The sequence below is a fragment of the Rhineura floridana genome, chromosome 5 (assembly GCF_030035675.1).
Source record: "Rhineura floridana isolate rRhiFlo1 chromosome 5, rRhiFlo1.hap2, whole genome shotgun sequence".
Lineage (NCBI taxonomy): Eukaryota > Metazoa > Chordata > Lepidosauria > Squamata > Rhineuridae > Rhineura > Rhineura floridana.
The window spans coordinates 163,846,959-163,860,440 of NC_084484.1; the positions used below are offsets into that span (position 1 = coordinate 163,846,959).

The following is a 13,482-nucleotide window of genomic DNA, read 5'->3' on the forward strand; positions in this document are numbered from 1 at the left end:
GAGAGCATGATGGGTTTGTCTCATTATGTACAAAGTGGTCCCCGCTGTGTTGAGGGATAGCGGGAACTTGGGAAGGTGACTGTCTCTGAGCGAAGAACGACAGCATGCCCCGAAGTTGTGAAATGAAGTCATGGGACAGCTGCAGACCCGGAGATGTGGCCGGTTGTTCTTGTATAGGCGGAAGTGTGGACGGCCCCACAGGCAGTGAAAAGGGGTAATCCCCGGGTTGGCTAACCGTTGGTTGTTCAGGAAAACCAGGAAAGTCCTCCTCATCAGAGGAAACAGCAGGGGAATGAAAAAGAGTCGTTAACTGTGTATGGGTTGACTCCTCTGGAACAGGAACAGAGACATAGCGAGGCCGCTTGGTTGTGCTGTGGCTGGAAAGATGTTTCGTTTTGGCAACCGCTTTAGAATGTGTATGCTTGACCGCCTTAGGTGGTTTAGACTTGGTCACCTAGTTTGTCTCTGGCTGTTTCGGCTTGGTTGCCTGGATTGTCTCTGGCTGTTCTGCCATCATATATTTTAAAGGGTAGCAGTACACGGCACACGAGTGGGGCAGAATGCACAGACCCGAACCGGCTCAGTACACGGCACACGAATGGGGCAGAATGCACTGGCAGATGGCTAAGTACACTGCCACGATGGGGCAGAATGTACAATATGAACAGTCTTAGTACACGGCCACAGATGGGGCAGAATGCACAGTCCAATAGCTTTGCACAGTATCAGACAGCTTTGGCACACGGCCAGAGATGGAGCAGAATGTAAAATTTTTCACAGTGTTGCACAGTATCAACGGCCTTGGTACATGGCCATGGATGGGGCAGAATGTACAGTTAAAGTAGAGTTGCACAATCCCAGTCTTAGTACACAGCCACGAGTGGGGCAGAATGTACAAATCAAACAGCCCAGTTCACAGTCACAGCCTTGAGCAGTCAGAGGAAAGTGTAGATTCAATAGGCAGCAAGATTTCGTAGCTAATCTGTAGAACTATAGTATTCTATCTGCAGCACAAACACCCACACAGGACAGATAGTGCTGAGGAAAATGAATGGAAGCATTGAATCTGCTAACCACAGCTCTTTCCAGTTAGGCCCGTTAGAATAGAGTAGACTAAACGGTAAGGGGGTGGGAAGGGGAACAAACAAAATGGCGCCCGCAAAAAGAGCGGGAAAACTGGCCAATCAAAAAGGCTAGAACTGGTGAAGAAGCAATGGCGGTTAGGGAAAAAACCAGCGAGCTCAAAAAACGCCTTCAAAGAATACGTTCTAATGGCGCGGGGCTGATAATCACGATCGCGGCTAGAGAGCGAGCTAGCTATCTATTGCCGCAGGACAGACTCAGCTGGCAAGGGGAAGAGACGGAGCTGCAGCAGCAGGCTCCGAAGGCGGTCGCGGCGAGCTTTAAAACGCCGCAGACCGAGCTGGGGGGAGGCGGGATAATTCAACTAGAATGGACACTGAATAAAGAAAACAGCAGGCGCAGGCTTAGAAACTACCGCGAAAAAAGCAGTGAGGGACAAAAGAGAAGGAGGACGGCGGCGCGAGAGCTGTAACGGCAAGCTGCCGGATTAAGTCTGCAGCCGCCTGCTAAGGAGGGGAAAACCGCAGCCGCGGTCTGCCGAAATGGCCGTTCGGCTAGGCAAGGAGCTGCAGCCGCAAGCTCCTGTAAAACTCAGCATCCGCCACCTACAGAAGAGAGACCGCAGCCGCAGTCTCCCGAAATGGCCGTTCTGTTAGGCAAGGAGCTGCAGCCGCAAGCTCCTGTAAAAATCAGTGTCCACCACCTATAGAAGAGAGGACCGCAGCCGCGGTCTCTCTGAAGCGCCGTTAGGCACTCACTGGAGAAGAATCACGGGGAAAATAAAACCCTCCAAGAAAATCCCCAGGGGTAACAATTGAATTTTAAACAAAAGGTTTAACAAATAAAAAACGAAGATAGGACAGGGAAGGAAAAAACGTACAGAAGCACACAGAAATCTCCCACCCTGTCACAAAAACACGAAAGACTTATCTACAAGCTACACTAGCAATAATCTCAAACTTGTTAGGTACGAAGGCAAGAATGAACTGGAGAGTGGGAGGGGCCTGATGCCCCTAGTCTTGACTTCAGAAATATTCTTGCCTTCGGACGATAGGTGGAGCTGATACCTCGCTTGATGGCATACCTCCTATGGAAAATAACTCTGAACACTTATTTATTTATATTCATTTATTTTAAAAAACTGTATATTGCAATTTCATAAAAAATATCAAAGCAGTCTACAAAAATTACAATATAATTAAAAAACCATGCAAAAATCAACGGTTAACACTTAAAAACAAATAACTCTTATATGCATACAAGGTATTATTAAAGCGTGGAAGGAACCTCAAAAATTATCTAACCTTCTACATGATGATATAATTCCTTATATAATACATATATTATTGGTTTTAGCTCATGGTTGTTGCATGAATGGAAGCCCCCCCCACCCCCAGACTACAGCCCCGTAACACACAGTGTTCACTGTGCACCACCTCACCCTCACCAAGGGAGTACAGGTGGCTGCAAGCAGGAAGGAGAGGAAGACAAAAAAATAAGTTACATGAGCTACCTTCTGCTCACACAATCACTGAATTCAACCCTACATACATACATACATCTATATATAAGAATACCTCTCACAAATGTTTAGTTAACTTCTCCAAATTTTGTAAAGTAATTCCAACATTTCCTTGTTTATTTCTCTTTCACATTTAGCATCTTACTTTGTACGTGTCAACCTCTTTTTGCAACTTCACAGTCATTATAGTGTGTTCCTCAATCTTTCTCAGTTTGTCATGCCAGTTCAATAAGAATTCTTCAAATACGTAGGTTTTGCTCCTGCAATTGAATAAATATCAAACAGAGTTCACCACAGGTCAAACATTGTTATAATTAAGGAATACAAACAACAGTTCAGAAACAAGGTCAGACCTAAATGTAATCCAGTCTTCATTGGCTTTTTCTTGAAAACCTTCATAAAATTGTTCATATAGTGCCCATATTTCTGCACAGCTCTCAATGTCTCTGCGTACTTCATTGGCTAAAGAGAAATCAGGCTCTTCTAATTCAAAGTGATGGCAGTCATTACTGAAGAAAAAAACACATTGTTAAAATAGCATGTTACATAAAACTTGTATCTTGCTCTTCCTTGCTCTTTCTTACCTAGACCAGGTTAAATAAGGCTTCACCCAGCTTCAACAATGCTGAAGTATCAGGTGCTTTCAAACCATTAACTATTTTTTATATGACACATATTAGTTGTCTTATAACCAAAGTGCTGTAGGCAACAACAATTTCCTGGACATCTGAACAATTCAAGATTCTAGTAATGTGGATGCTTGCATTCATGAAACATCTTTTATTCAAAGCTGAAAGAAGTTCAAGACCTTTCCATTTCATAATTGTCACAATTGCTACATATATTGCCTTACAATTGAAGCATTTTAAAATTAGATACAGAAATGATAATTTCTGAAAACAGAACTTTATGTATAGTTAAAGTCAGTTCATTGTTGGCCAATTTGCTTTCTAAAATTACATTAACGTCTGCTGGAGATCACTTATAAGGCATATATTCTTGCATACAGAGAAATAAACATACGTACATTAATTTTTGCTTTGTATCCTCAAGTTCATCAAACTCAATTTTCTTTTCCTTTATAGTTTCAGCACTTTTCTGCAGCAAATCATGATGACCTCTTTCAATTACGTCATCATTGGGTTTTAACTGGTCCCAGCGAGCTTTGAACTTCTCCAGTTCTTGAAGATACGTATGAACACGTGACATCACATTACCTTTCATCACTTCAATCTACAGACCAAATAGTAAAAAAAAAATGTTACTTTCCTTTGGAAGTTTATGCTAAAAATAGATGCTATCAGAAATAGTAACATATTTTTCCAATACATTAATTTGACTAATATTGCATTACATATTAATTAGCATGGTTGTTTTTTAAACACACAATGCTGTCTTGTATACAATTTTCAGGCTACATAGTGTCATGGTCCTCAAAGAACATGCCACTGAAGGATCAGCACTCATAGCTACTGGCTTTTACTAGTAAAATGTTCAAATTGTCTGCCATATAGTAACCTTCTGCACACACTTCCCTCCCAGGTAAAGATTCACAACTCTTCCATATGAGAGATCACAAGCAAATGTTCCTTCTCTACTTCCTCCCTTCAGCTGCCCTAACCCCAGAATCTTTCTGAGGGGGATCAGGCATTCAGGAATTGATGTGAAAAATGTAAAGCAATCCAAAAAGGTCCACTGGAAGCAGCTTTATAGCCCTCTTCACCAGTGTTTCACTGGTACACTATCACAAGGGCAGGGAACCTCAGGCCTGAGACTCAAATGCAGCCTTCCAGGCCACTCTAGCCGGCCCTCAGACCTCTGTCTAAAACCCTTACTAGCCTTGATGTGAATGTTTCCCTGAAGTCTAGCCTCTTGCTTGACTGGATGAAGGCTAGAGACAGGTATGTAATGATGCACACAAAACAGACTACTATGCAAAGGTACAATTTACATTGGTTGCTCTCCCTGCTTTTGCCTCTGACCCTGCCCACCACTGGCATGTGGCCTCTGGAGGCTGCTCAGAAGGGAATACAGCACCATGGCTGAAAAAGGTTCCTACCCCTGCACCAGCATCTGTCCATGCAAACCTGGAAAAAAATAGCACAAGGCAAAGAAATACTGAAATTCACCCACAATTACCTGCTCTCTTATCATAAGCTGATGACTTTCCATCATTAATTCAAATTTATCCCACGTAGCTCGCAGGTTACCAATTGTTTCAATGCCCCCACCAGCCACAGTTCGCAGAAGTTTGTTTTTACCTTCTGCTTCTTGAAAGAGAAGGAAGACCTAAACAAAGTGTTTTTATGAATAAAAATGACAACGCCAACATATTTAACATCAATAAACACTACAACATTAATCTTTTTTTTAGATTTATTTAAACTACAATATACTTTTCTATACTACCCCTAACAGCTTTCCGTGTTAAATATAACAGAAACTAAAGTAACAAGTCGGGCAGAAGAATCCAGCTCAGGGGAAGCTGCTGTAAGTAGTGTCAATGCAAGAGAAGCTGGCATAAAGTTCCACCACATCCGACTGCCGTTCAGGTGCCTCTGAGTTGGCTGAACACCAACTCAGCTGGTAGCTGCATTCAGGAAGCAGAAAGTAAAAGCCCGCTCTCCCAAATACCAAAGAGTAAGACCTCTCCACTGACTTCTATTCTATTTATTTTCTTAGACCAACTTTTCTCCCAGTGTAACTTTTGCCTGAACTGGGACCTGCAGGAGCACTCCAAACACAAGTTGGATGTGGCCTGTCCCGTCAACTTGGCCCTTCCTGACACCCCCCACCGGAACACCCCTTTTTCAGGACTCACACCAGCTTCACTTATGCCAGTCTCAGCTGAGATGGCTAAACACTGATTGAGTCAGGCTGGGCCAGCTGATCCCCAGCTGAGCTGGGCTGAGGGACTTACGTCAGCATAGCCTGGTTGAGGCAGGACCCAGCTGGCTCATCTGGAGATCTGCCACATCCAACACCCCTCAGCCCAGTATAAATGAGAGTTGGATTGCGCCCTTAATCAACAAGAATCTCTAAGTATTTAACAAAACATTTCAGTTAGCAAAAGTTGTTTTAATAGGATTTACACTACTGGTGTACTTGGAAGTTTCAGCTATATATTGTATAAGCCAGAAAAATGGAAATACAGGCTAACAGTGACTCGTAATCCCAAAATATTTCTCTTACAGCATATTCACCTCAAAATAAGAAAAAAAACCATAAATAAACCTGTGCATGCTACAGATTCAAACTATGGTTCAACTTCCAGTTCCACTACCCAAGAAAACAAGTTCGGAAGACTTTAAAATGTTGTACTTCTGAATTCAATTCCTAGTTTTTCTAATTGTGCTTATAATTATCAACAGGTAGAGCGAGTTCGGCAGCAGGGCGAGGCCAGGGCCCCCCACTCTGCCCGTCTGTTCCCTGACCTCAACTAAACCGCAGTCTCCAACCCATTGACGTAATAAACCTTAAACAAAACTATGCAGGTAAGAAGCCAGCAGGGGTGTGGGGGCTTTCCAGTGTTTTGCACCGCCTGCAGCATGTACGACTATCTGCCTGTTGGACAGAAGTCGTGAGTATGCTGTCGGTGCAATGAGCTCCTGGCTCTCCGGGAACGACTTCATTTCCTTGAGGCCAAGTTGGCGGACCTGGAAAAGCTGAGAGAGGCAGAGAGGTGTGTGGAGGAGGCCTTCAAGGACGTTATAGCTGTGTCCCACTCCAATGATGATAGCTCTCCTGCTATCATGGACAACGATGGTCTTGGGGAAGGAGAGCATCCAGCTGAGGAAGAGGGAAACGATCCCTTAGAAGGGACCCATTCCTTGGGGGATGAGCAGCTATCCTCTCGTGCCGAGGATATATCTCCAGGGGGTGGAGGGATCCTTGTAGTGGGTGATTCGATCATTAGGAACATAGACAGTGGGGGGTGTGATGGGCGTGTAGACCGCAAGGTGTTTTGCCTGCCTGGTGCGAAGGTTGCGGATATCGCCCGTCGTTTAGATAGTTTGGTAGACAGTGCTGGGAAGGAGTCAGTGGTCGTGGTGCACGTTGGCACCAACGACATGGGGAAATGCAGCCGTGAGGTCCTGGAAGCAAAATTTAGGTTGCTAGGTAGGATGCTGAAAGCCAGGACCTCCAAGGTGGCTTTCTCTGAAATGCTACCGGTTCCACGCGCAGGACCAGCCAGACAGGCCCAGCTTCGCAGTCTCAATGCGTGGATGAGACAATGGTGTCGGGTGGAAGGGTTTGGATTTGTTAGGCACTGGGGAACATTTTGGGACAAGCCGGGCCTGTACAAAAGGGACGGGCTCCACTTGAACCAGAATGGAACCAGACTGCTGGCACTTAAAATTAAAAAGGTGGCAGAGCAGCTTTTAAACTGACTGAGGGGGGAAATCCGACAGGAGCTGAGAAAGGTCCGGTTCGGAATAAACCTCCCCCCTGGGATAAAAACCAAAGAAATGATGAAATTTTAAAAGGGGTAGGCCTAGAAGTAGGCATTGTGAGAGCAGGGGCACAGGATATAAATTCAGGAGAGCAAAATTACCACAGGCCTAACCACAAGTGCCAAAGACACTTGAAGAGAGACACTGCTTACAAGTGCCTGTACGCTAATGCTAGGAGCCTGCGAACCAAGATGGGAGAACTGGAGTGCTTGGTCTTAGAGGAGAGCATTGATATAGTGAGCATAACCGAGACCTGGTGGAATGGAGAAAACCAGTGGGATACGGTTATCCCTGGATATAAACTATATCGGAAGGACAGGGAAGGACGTATTGGTGGCGGAGTCGCTCTATACGTGAAAGAAGGCATTGAATCCAGCAAGCTCGAAACCCCAAAAGAGGCAGACTCCTCCACAGAATCGTTGTGGGTGGTGATACCATGCCCCAGCAGGGACTTAATACTGGGAACGATCTATCGTCCCCCTGATCAAAATGCTCAGGGAGACCTTGAGATGAGATATGAAATTGAGGAAGCATCCAAACTAGGAAAGGTGGTAGTAATGGGTGACTTCAACTACCCGGACATAGACTGGCTGCATATGTGTTGCAGTCATGACAAAGAAGCAAAGTTTCTAGATATTCTAAATGACTATTCCCTAGACCAGTTGGTCATGGAACCGACCAGAGGGACAGCAACCCTGGACTTAATCCTCAGTGGGGACCGGGACCTGGTGCAAGATGTAAGTGTTGTTGAACCGATTAGGAGCAGTGACCACAGTGCTATTAAATTAAACATACATGTAAATGGCCAATTGCCAAGAAAATCCAACACGGTCACATTTGACTTCAAAAGAGGAAACTTCACAAAAATGAGGGGATTGGTAAAAAGAAAGCTGAAAAACAAAGTCCAGAGGGTCACATCACTCGAAAATGCTTGGAAGTTGTTTAAAAACACTATGTTAGAAGCTCAACTGGAGTGCATACCGCAGATCAGAAAAGGTACCGCCAGGGCCAAGAAGATGCCAGCATGGTTAACGAGCAAAGTCAAGGAAGCTCTTAGAGGCAAAAAGTCTTCCTTCAAAAAATGGAAGTCTTGTCCAAATGAAGAAAATAAAAAAGAACACAAACTCTGGCAAAAGAAATGCAAGAAGACAATAAGGGATGCTAAAAAAGAATTTGAGGAGCACATTGCTAAGAACATAAAAACCAACAACAAAAAATTCTATAAATACATTCAAAGCAGGAGACCATCTAGGGAGACAATTGGACCCTTGGATGATAAGGGAGTCAAAGGTGTACTAAAGAACGATAAGGAGATTGCAGAGAAGCTAAATGAATTCTTTGCATCTGTCTTCACAGTGGAAGATATAGGGCAGATCCCTGAACCTGAACTAACATTTGCAGGAAGGGATTCTGAGGAACTGAGACAAATAGTGGTAACGAGAGAGGAAGTTCTAAGCTTAATGGACAATATAAAAACTGACAAATCACCGGGCCCGGATGGCATCCACCCGAGAGTTCTCAAAGAACTCAAAGGTGAAATTGCTGATCTGCTAACTAAAATATGTAACTTGTCCCTTGGGTCCTCCTCCGTGCCTGAGGACTGGAAAGTGGCAAATGTAACGCCAATCTTCAAAAAGGGATCCAGAGGGGATCCTGGAAATTACAGGCCAGTTAGCTTAACTTCTGTCCCCGGAAAACTGGTAGAAAGTATTATTAAAGCTAGATGAACTAAGCACATAGAAGAACAAGCCTTGCTGAAGCAGAGCCAGCATGGCTTCTGCAAGGGAAAGTCCTGTCTCAGTAACCTATTAGAATTCTTTGAGAGTGTCAACAAGCATATAGATAGAGGTGATCCAGTGGACATAGTGTACTTAGACTTTCAAAAAGCGTTTGACAAGGTACCTCACCAAAGGCTTCTGAGGAAGCTTACCAGTCATGGAATAAGAGGAGAGGTCCTCTTGTGGATAAGAAATTGGTTAAGAAGCAGAAAGCAGAGAGTAGGAATAAACGGACAGTTCTCCCAATGGAGGGCTGTAGAAAGTGGAGTCCCTCAAGGATCGGTATTGGGACCTGTACTTTTCAACTTGTTCATTAATGACCTAGAATTAGGAGTGAGCAGTGAAGTGGCCAAGTTTGCTGACGACACTAAATTGTTCAGGGTTGTTAAAACAAAAAGGGATTGTGAAGAGCTCCAAAAAGATCTCTCCAAACTGAGTGAATGGGTGGAAAAATGGCAAATGCAATTCAATATAAACAAGTGTAAAATTATGCATATTGGAGCAAAAAATCTGAATTTCACATATACGCTCATGGGGTCTGAACTGGCGGTGACCGACTAGGAGAGAGACCTCGGGGTTGTAGTGGACAGCACGATGAAAATGTCGACCCAGTGTGCGGCAGCTGTGAAAAAGGCAAATTCCATGCTAGCGATAATTAGGAAAGGTATTGAAAATAAAACAGCCGATATCATAATGCCATTGTATAAATCTATGGTGCGGCCGCATTTGGAATACTGTGTACAGTTCTGGTCGCCTCATCTCAAAAAAGGATATTATAGAGTTGGAAAAGGTTCAGAAGAGGGCAACCAGAATGATCAAGGGGATGGAGCGACTCCCTTACGAGGAAAGGTTGCAGCATTTGGGGCTTTTTAGTTTAGAGAAAAGGCGGGTCAGAGGAGACATGATAGAAGTGTATAAAATTATGCATGGCATTGAGAAAGTGGATAGAGAAAAGTTCTTCTCCCTCTCTCATAATACTAGAACTCGTGGACATTCAAAGAAGCTGAATGTTGGAAGATTCAGGACAGACAAAAGGAAGTACTTCTTTACTCAGCGCATAGTTAAACTATGGAATTTGCTCCCACAAGATGCAGTAATGGCCACCAGCTTGGGTGGCTTTAAAAGAAGATTAGACAAATTCATGGAGGACAGGGCTATCAATGGCTACCAGCCATGATGGCTGTGCTCTGCCACCCTAGTCAGAGGCAGCATGCTTCTGAAAACCAGTTGCCGGAAGCCTCAGGAGGGGAGAGTGTTCTTGCACTCGGGTCCTGCTTGCGGGCTTCCCCCAGGCACCTGGTTGGCCACTGTGAGAACAGGATGCTGGACTAGATGGGCCACTGGCCTGATCCAGCAGGCTCTTCTTATGTTCTTATGTTCTTAGATAAATACAGTTTAACAGAACTTCCAGGCAGACTAATAAAATTAATTGATTTTCCTTTTAATGCAACTGCAGCAATGAGGATTTAAAATTATAATTTAATAGCAATGGGCAGTATCCAATACTTCCATTTTGCTAGTGTTGAGACTTGCCCCAGTGGAACAGAACATTACCCTCCTCTCCTCTGCAGATCCCCACGCACCCTCAATATCAGCTCCGGAGGATTGGAAGACCCTCCAAGATTGGGGGGTGCATGGGATGGAGAGAAAATGGAAGTGCCGCTATGCCACCTGCCGCTGCTTTAGATACAACCCAATATTCTTAATTATTTTTGGAACTCATCATTTTAACTTGAACAACAAGGGTTCAATCCTGTCCATCACAGATACAGCACCTCTATGGAGAGGGATCCCCATAGACCATTAACAGAGCCCTACATTCTCAAGTGAGCACCATGTGAGATTGTGTTCCTCCAACTGCTTGAGGCAGGAAAACATCATCACTCCAACAGCATCAAGACACCCCTCTCTTGGAGTAGCAATTCGTTTTCCTGCCTTGTTTGAAGCTGTCCAGTTGCTTGCACTCTTCTGGCCTATTATTTTAATGTGGAAAGTTAATGATTCTTGTGAGCACTTCCCATATCCCCAATCCAGCCTAGCCCTTCCATTCAGCTAAGCAAAGTGAGGAAAGCTGTAATGGGATATGAAAAGTAGACACATATTTCCATTCGCCATAACAGCCTGGCATTCTGAATGCCTATGTGTACATGCTGGGTGCAAGAGCCTCTGTGGTATCCTACAGAGATCCCTCCGTGTGTTGGAACTTGATTGTACAGAAAACGATTACCTCTGCTTTTTTTTCTTTTAGGTTTTTATATTTTAAATTATCTTCTGTTATTTCATCTACAGTTTGGGGCCTTGTTATTAAGGTTTCCATGGCATCATTGAGAAATGAAGAAATATCATGTAGATGAGCTACATAAAGGAAAATAGAAAAATCATTATTTTTTTAAATCCACTGATACCAATTAACAATTAATCACATCTATAATAGGTGGTTTCACATACAATGATTTCCTACATGGTAAAAACTTACCCAAAACAAACATCCATATGAAATGCAATGCATGTGTTATAGTTTGCTGATACAAAATACATATCCACCCAGAAAATCATTGTGTGAAGTGGTTCCAAGTCAGAACCACTTCCTATGTTTCATTTCCCACATAAAATCAGCATACATCTAATCAGCAACAGGGGTGGGAGGCCGCTGAAGTGGCAGAAGCTCCCTTCTAGCAGCAACACCATCGTCTTGCTGGCAGCACTGCACTCATCGGGGCAGGGTGGGGCAAGGTGATGAGGTTGGGGGAGCCCCAGAAGGAGCTGTTGCCAACTTCAAGCCTACCACTACCTCACCCCATCCTGGTGAGCACAACACCACCATCAGGAGGGTGTTACTTCAGGGAAGAGCCCTCACCCATAAAAAAAAAAAAAACACCAGCATAAGCAACTGAACCAAAGCAGAAGGCTAACTGGCTTTTAACACAGATTTCATTTGGGACTTTACTACAAATAATGCCCAGCCCTTAATAAGGCAACAATAGTGAACAATACAGTTGAAAGCCGTTTATTTGATAAAATATCTCTTAAGAATGCTTAATCCTGCTACAGTTAATAGTACTTACTAGACAGTAAATATGGACATTGGATCTTAGGTAAGACAGTTTACTATTACAAATCAGTGTTCTTAATAAAAAAGGTATTATAGATTATGCAACTGAGCACCAAAGTAACTGTTTTTCACAGAGAGCAGGAGAGAAGTATTTATTACTATTTTCTAAAACTTTAGCAAAAATGTTTCCCTGTTTTGGGTTTTACCTTGTACAGACTTTCTCAAAGACATCACAAGAAGATCATACAACTTCTGGATAAGATCATCAACCACAGATTTCACAGGGTTGCAATTCACGATTATGCAATCTACTTTCACAGTGCTACAAGAATTAAGACAACAGACTGTATAACAATATGGAATATAATCAAAGGTAAAAATAAACTTTAAACAGTACAAATTTGAAATATTATTAACTGGCCTAGTTCAGATGTAACTACAAACCATGATTTGTCATTATATGCTTGAGCCTACACAAACCTTAGGGTCATCCTCTTCTCCCACGCCTCCATCTTCTTTTACACACAAGTTGAAATGACTGAAAGCTTCTGTATTGCTTATAAATAAACCACAGTTTGTGGTCTGATAGCCTAGTTTGTCAACTGACCACAGTTAAAATAAACAGTTTCTCATGTCTGAATAGAACAAGAAACTGTGGTTAATTCAAAAGCAGCAGTGGAAGCTTCCAATCACCTTCTCTTCCAATCACCTTCTCTCATGTATGAGGGATGAGGAGAGGGGAGTGTAACAAAAAAAAGCAGTTTATTGTTAAGGAGAAGAAGAGGTGAGAAGAAAGTACCACCTTGGACAAAGCCAGGAAATAGACTGAGGTGAGGACTAGAAGGAGCCAGGTATTATTTGACTCTGAACTTTCCTGTGTCTGGACAATAGGTGACACGGACACTGACACATGATGGATTCAGCCCCAGGGAAAAGCAGTGATCTCAACTGAGTAGGTATCATGTTTTGGTAAAATCCCAAGAGACATAGCAGCCAATCACATAAAATACTTTGGGATACTTTTCTATGGTGTTACTGAGAAGCTTGATACACCTGGAACAGAAAACATTCCCTCACATTCCATGTTGTTCAGATTTTTGGGACCCCACCAGAAGGCTATCCCACACTGCTTCTCTTCAGACATTCCAACCCCACAGATCACAATTTAACTCTCTCTAGCTATTTCCCTTCCTTTCCTCTTGTTCCCAATTCCCAACTCTCTGCATCTTGTTTGTTGTTTTCTTCAGGATTTTTCAGGTATCCTATGCAGAAAGTGTCTTTCTATCAACTAGAATCTTTCTCTTTTTCTGTTTGTCAAATAGAACTGGGTTCACGTCATAGTCACCTCCAGACTAGACTAGTGTAACACACTCTATGTGGGACTTTTCTTAAAAATAGCCCAGACAATTCTACTGGTTCAACTGTGGTTGCTGGGTTTTCAATACTGATTTAGTACCAGCTTCAGTGATTTTGAAGAGCTGGTATAGCACAGTGGGGAGGAAAGCCTGGCTGGGAGTCCAGAGTCTGTGAGTTCAAATCCCCTCTCGTGTCTCCTGGGTGTCAAGGGCCAGCTACAGATCACCCCCACAGTGA

At 43.4% G+C, this 13,482-nt stretch overlaps 1 protein-coding gene across 4 annotated transcripts in view; it reads right to left on the bottom strand.

The window, feature by feature from the left end:
• Nucleotides 1-13,482, bottom strand: part of DYNC2H1 (dynein cytoplasmic 2 heavy chain 1) — a 438,789-nt gene that overhangs the window by 384,620 nt on the left and 40,687 nt on the right. For all 4 annotated transcript variants that reach the window (XM_061628720.1, XM_061628719.1, XM_061628721.1 and 1 more), the window contains 6 exons: nt 12,096-12,211; nt 11,065-11,192; nt 4,745-4,894; nt 3,633-3,838; nt 2,959-3,114; nt 2,751-2,865 (listed from right to left, as the gene is read on the bottom strand). In XM_061628720.1, coding sequence (XP_061484704.1) covers nt 2,751-2,865; nt 2,959-3,114; nt 3,633-3,838; nt 4,745-4,894; nt 11,065-11,192; nt 12,096-12,211 — 871 coding nt within the window. The remainder of the gene's footprint in view (nt 1-2,750; nt 2,866-2,958; nt 3,115-3,632; nt 3,839-4,744; nt 4,895-11,064; nt 11,193-12,095; nt 12,212-13,482) is intronic.